General features: G+C 31.0%; 1 protein-coding gene across 2 annotated transcripts in view; it reads left to right on the top strand.

Annotated features, from left to right (window-relative positions):
- The first annotated feature begins 572 nt into the window (after positions 1 to 572).
- The window catches only part of LOC108750045 (nardilysin-like), a 9,471-nt gene continuing 4,356 nt past the window's right edge, over positions 573 to 5,687 (top strand). The window contains exons 1-12 of one of the 2 annotated variants that reach the window (XM_018489243.1): positions 660 to 719; positions 799 to 889; positions 1,078 to 1,172; positions 2,681 to 2,823; positions 3,165 to 3,278; positions 3,356 to 3,551; positions 3,618 to 3,823; positions 3,906 to 4,076; positions 4,158 to 4,501; positions 4,598 to 5,098; positions 5,263 to 5,413; positions 5,491 to 5,624. In XM_018489243.1, the coding sequence (XP_018344745.1) occupies positions 801 to 889; positions 1,078 to 1,172; positions 2,681 to 2,823; positions 3,165 to 3,278; positions 3,356 to 3,551; positions 3,618 to 3,823; positions 3,906 to 4,076; positions 4,158 to 4,501; positions 4,598 to 5,098; positions 5,263 to 5,413; positions 5,491 to 5,624 (2,144 nt within the window). In that variant the 5' untranslated portion in view covers positions 660 to 719; positions 799 to 800. Of the gene's footprint in view, positions 890 to 1,077; positions 1,173 to 2,680; positions 2,824 to 3,164; positions 3,279 to 3,355; positions 3,552 to 3,617; positions 3,824 to 3,905; positions 4,077 to 4,157; positions 4,502 to 4,597; positions 5,099 to 5,262; positions 5,414 to 5,490; positions 5,625 to 5,687 lie in introns of both variants that reach the window. The other variant, XM_018489242.1, reaches the window with a different exon arrangement.

Here is a 5,687-nt window from a genome sequence, read left to right as displayed (position 1 = left end):
TTGAATATTATAATACTTTTATTATTAATTAATTGACACTTGTAATAACATGTTTACTTTTATAATAATAAATGGTAGAAATTTTATTTACATTATTATTCTTTTCCACTCATGCTTATATGCTAGCAAATTATTTATATATAGTATTATTTTTAATTGAGAATTTAATTAATAATGCATCTTTAACTATTGTTAGACAATGATTTTGGGGCTAATATTTATTAATATTATTAATAATTCAGCAAGTCAAATAGAATAGTATATGCGAGTAATTTGTTAAACGATTCGAAAATTTATTTAAAAAGTAGCGTCTTACATTTTATCGATACAATGTCAAAAGAAATTTTGCTAACATAATAATAGAATCTGCGAACAGTACATAATAACAGAAACCGAAGTGAGTAAAATCTATTATTTTATAATTATATAAATGATATTTTTATTTAAATTACGAAATACAATTTTAAATGAATAGGCAACTTAAATGAGTATGCTGAAATTCCCTAGAAACGTAGAAAAAGATGAGAAACCTGAATATCGATTTCGATAATGTTCAGACTTGTCACAGATCGTACAGAACCGTCGAGCGCATGACATGTGCTCTCTACTTTTTTCAACAACGACTGGCCATTGTCAGACGCGTATGTAGACATGTGTCAGTTAGATTGCTAAGGAAAATTGTGCAGAAAAGGAAGTTAGAAACTATTCAAAATCCCATTGTGAGTTTTCCGATTGGATTGTATTCTATCAACCGACCTAATTTCCATTCTGATTTCCCCTGTGTCAATATAATGCCAGAGATGGAGTATACGACCGGTGACGATGAGGGTCATCAGGTCGAATATTTGGAACCGCCCATCAAATCGGAGAACGATAAAAAAGAATACAGGTAAGGCAGAGTCAGACATTCCTTCGATTGAATTAAGCATTTTTTTCGATTGAAATAGAGAAGAACATTATCTAATGATAATTTTTTTAGAGACGTTACTTTTTATTAAGGAAATGTTAGGGTTATATGATAAACTTTCTTATTGATTTGTTATATTATTATTGTGTGTTTTTATCTTCCTAATGTAGAGTCATCAAATTATCAAATGGTTTAACGGCTTTGTTAATATCCGATATACATTCAAAAACTTGCGCTTCTCAGGATCCAGATGATCAGGATAAAGGTAAGACATCTGATAATATAACTTATTGCGCCAATTTATTAAAAATAATATATTATGTATCCTGATAACGAAACTTGTGGAGACTAATTTTGAGCAGAGCCTGCTACCAATTTTTTATTGCAGAAAAGACAACAAATTGTACATAGAGTTTATACTATCAAACATCAAACATTGTCAGAAAACTTCTCAAAATTATGACAAAGCTTACTGACATGCTATGCAGCAAATTGATAACAGAAACTGAACTGTCTGCTGCATAACCTGGCAGTAGAGTGCAAGCAGAAACCAAGCAGAACTTGTTGACATAACTGTAGATTGATAACAGAAATTGAGCAAAATCTGTCTTTTTTTTATATATATATGGCCACGAGATAAACTTACTTTTCGTAAGAAGAAAACGTCCAGGAGTCTATAAGAATTAGTGTATGTAAATTGAATAGGTAAATCTCCTAGAGATTCCCAAGCTCTTTTGAGGTGTCCTTTCTGGATTTCCAAATATTTTGTTTACTATTTTATAATTTTCTCATGTTTACTTTGAAATGTGAAGCTAATCAATAATATTTTAGCAACAAAACTATATTGACAAAACTGTATTGTTTCCATTTTTCCAGTATATATAAATATATTATTAAGTAAAGCTTTATTTTTCCACGTAATCGCCATTGAGAGGTGGCGGCAGAAACGTGTGACACAAGAATACAAAAGTTGATACCACGGCTCACCAAATGCTTGGAACTAAATGGCGATTACGTAGAAAATAGTGCTTTATTTGTGTAATATGTCATATAAGTTTTATTAATAAATATTCATTTTTCGATTTTTTAAAATGTTGTAATCTTACTTTCCAAATATGTCTTGTATATATATACATATTGGGTGGGCAAGAAAGTAATTGCTTTTTTTTTAGCTCAAAGTTGTATATACAATAGCTTTGTCAATAATGAATGAAATTTAAATTTAAAAAAAGGGTTTTAAAGCTTGAAATCTCTACTTTTAAAAGCTTACTACATTTTTTAAGTTTATATGAGTTTGGTAATTTTTACATACTAAAAACTACGAGTCGAAAAAGACGGAAAATTTTCTTCTCACTTCATGGGTTTGTAATGTGCCTAAAACAAATTTGAGAAAATTTGAGAAATTTTTTTTACTACCTATCGTGAAAGATGATACTTCCCTTGATACTTCCCTTACAAAATCATTTTTTTTTTAAATATTCCTACGATTTTTGGTTACTGAGTTATCGCGGATTAAATAAAAGGATCATTTTGACTTTAATTACTCATAACTCCGTTAAAAATTGTCGTATCGCAATTTAAAAAAGAGATTCTTAAAGCTGAAACTTTACTCTATCAAGATATATTTATATTGGTTGGTAAGAAAGTAATTGTGATTTTTACTGATAGATGTCTTTTAAAAAAACACTTACTTTCTTGCCAACCTAATATATATTATATACATATAATAATTATCTGCATTTATAAAGTTTGTTATTTTGAATATTAATATAGAATCTACCGAAGATGAAACTGAGGATGAGGAAAGTAGTGAAGAGAATGAAGAAAATAATGAAGACGAAGATGAAGGTGACATAAGCGATGACGACGATGACGATAGTTCTTCAGTTAAACGAGTTAAGAGAGACGAAAAAAAAGTACGAATAAGACATTTTAAGATTGTTACAGTTTAGAATATACCTTTTGCGCCAATTTATTACATATAAGCATAAAAAATTTGTTGTAATTTAATTTGTTGTCGAAAAACCTATAAAATTATGAAAAGATTTCCCTCGAGGCTTAATATTATCAATTTTATCAAGAATTTTCGTTTGAAACATTTTATGTACTACCTACAAGAGAGTCTATATACAGATTCATTTAGAAATATGTGTATATCTCAATTAAAAATTGTTTATCTCTCATTCCATTGTCTGTGTTTAATTTTCTATTTAACATTCTATGTACAATGTGTGATGTGCATATATATTTTTTACAGGCTGCATGTGGTCTATGTGTGGGAGTAGGCAGTTTCAGTGATCCACCAGAGGTTCAAGGCATGGCACATTTTCTTGAACATATGGTTTTCATGGGATCTGAAAAATATCCTCAAGTATTAAAACATGATACATGTATGAATTTGTTATAAAATTCATTTATTATTATATCTAAATGTGTATTGTCTTGTAGGAAAACGATTTTGATGCGTTTATCAGTAAGCGTGGTGGTTTTACCAATGCCTCAACGGATTGCGAGCATACAACATTTTACTTCGATATCCAGGAGAAACACTTGTCGTCAGCTCTCGATCGTTTTGCTCAATTTTTTATTAAACCCTTAATGAAGAAAGATGCCATCACGCGGGAGCGAGAGGCCGTAGAAAGCGGTATATAAATCATAATCGTAATACTGTTACTGCCACTTGCAGTCTTGATATGTCATGCTTATGTAGAGTTTCAGTTGGCCTTACCTTGTGACGAGAACAGAAAAGAACAACTGTTTTCTTCTTTCGCGCGAAATGATCATCCAGCCAACAAGTTTATTTGGGGCAATTTAATAACATTGCGCGATAATGTACAGGATGATAAATTATACGAAGAACTACACAAATTCAGAAAGCGCCATTATAGCGCTCACAGAATGAAATTAGCTGTACAGGTAACATCGTTAAAACTGACGAGAACTGTTAATTACTTATCAAATATAGTTAATTCATAACATAATACGTTTTTTTCTCTAGGCGAGACTACCGCTGGACACATTGGAAAAATATGTCATAATGTACTTTGCTGATATACCAAGTAATGGCCTACCTCCTGATGACTTTACCGCATTTAAAGACGGTGTTACTTTTGATACTCCCGCTTTTCGAAAAATGTATAAAGTTAAACCTTTTAAAGATGTTAGCCAAGTACGTAACTTGAATAGATTCAAAAAAAGTTATAGTAAAACTGAATAAATATATTAAATCGTGAAAATTATTTTTTTACAGCTGGAACTAACATGGGCAATGCCTTCGCTACTTCATTTATACAAAAGTAAACCACATCAATATATCTCATGGATTATTGGGCACGAAGGAAAAGGTTCCTTAATTAGTTATTTACGAAAAAAAATGTGGAGTCTCGATATATTCAGTGGTAGCACTGAAAGCGGTTTCGAACACAGCTCCATGTATGCGTTATTAAAGATTACTATAGTACTCTCCTATGAGGGACAACAACATCTGGAGGAAGTTCTAGATGCGATATTTTCCTTTATCAATTTATTGAAGAGGGAGGGTCCACAAAAAAGAATTTACGATGAAATTTATCAGATAGAAGAAAATAATTTTAGGTAAACCAATTGTAGAAGTAAATGTGCGAAACAGATGTGATTGAAAGAGAATAATGTTAAATATGAGACGCCACTTATACTTGGAGACTTTTTTAGATTTGCCGATGAAGAGGATCCAGCGGATTACGTTGAAGATTTGTGTGAGAGTATGCACTTCTATCCGTCGCGCGATTATATAACTGGAAACGAGCTTTATTCTGAGTATAATCCAGAAGCTATACAAAAATGTTTGGATTATTTGGTGCCAGAGACTGTGAATATAATGATTTTTAACGAAGATTTTGACTATCTCGAATTAAATAAAGTCGAGCCGTGGTTCCAAACCAAGTATACAGACATCGAAATATCAAAGGAATGGATCGAACGCTGGAAATCTATCGAGCCATTGTCAGATTTTTATTTACCATTAGAGAATACATTCCTTACCAACGACTTTTCTTTAATACCGTTACCAGCGGAAGTACCGAAATATCCTGTAAAATTATACTCTAATACTCTGTCAGAGATTTGGTATCGGCCGGATCCAAAGTTTCGTTTGCCAGAATGCTATATGAATTTTCATTTTATTTCTCCTCTGGGACTTCAGTCGCCAGCAAAGTAAGTAGTATGTAAAATTTAATATTACGTTGCAATAGTGCTCTGTCATTTTATGTACTAATATCTTATAATTATTAAATAACTTATAATTATCAATATTATGATTTTTATTATGATAATCATTTGTGTTTATTAAAAAAACTTGCACATTAATGATATTTCAGTGCAGCTCTCATGGAAATGTACTGCAATGTACTAAAACTGCTATTAATTGAAGAATTATATCCTGCTATAGCGGCTGGATTTAATTATAACATCAGTGTTAGTGAGAAAGGTATCACAATAAAAATGAATGGATTTAACGAAAAACTGCCAGTAAGTATTCATTCAAAGCGTGCGTTGGAATTGCAAATATAATTTCGAGTTGTATCAATGATTTATTTATATTGTAGCTCTTATTGATGGCTATTGCAAAATACATGGTGGAGTATCCAACCCTTGTTACAAAGGATTTATTTGAAATTGTCAAAGTGCAACAACTTAAAACATATTACAATACATTTATAAAACCTGGAAAACTCGTTAGGTACTGGCTATTTGTTATCAAGCATAATTATCAAGCATAGTTATCTTAAGCAATAACTATAAA

Source organism: Trachymyrmex septentrionalis, unplaced genomic scaffold (assembly GCF_001594115.1).
Source record: "Trachymyrmex septentrionalis isolate Tsep2-gDNA-1 unplaced genomic scaffold, Tsep1.0 scaffold32, whole genome shotgun sequence".
Taxonomy (NCBI): domain Eukaryota; kingdom Metazoa; phylum Arthropoda; class Insecta; order Hymenoptera; family Formicidae; genus Trachymyrmex; species Trachymyrmex septentrionalis.
The sequence above is the reverse complement of the archived record's forward strand: the minus strand, read 5'-3'. Positions and strand labels throughout refer to the sequence as shown.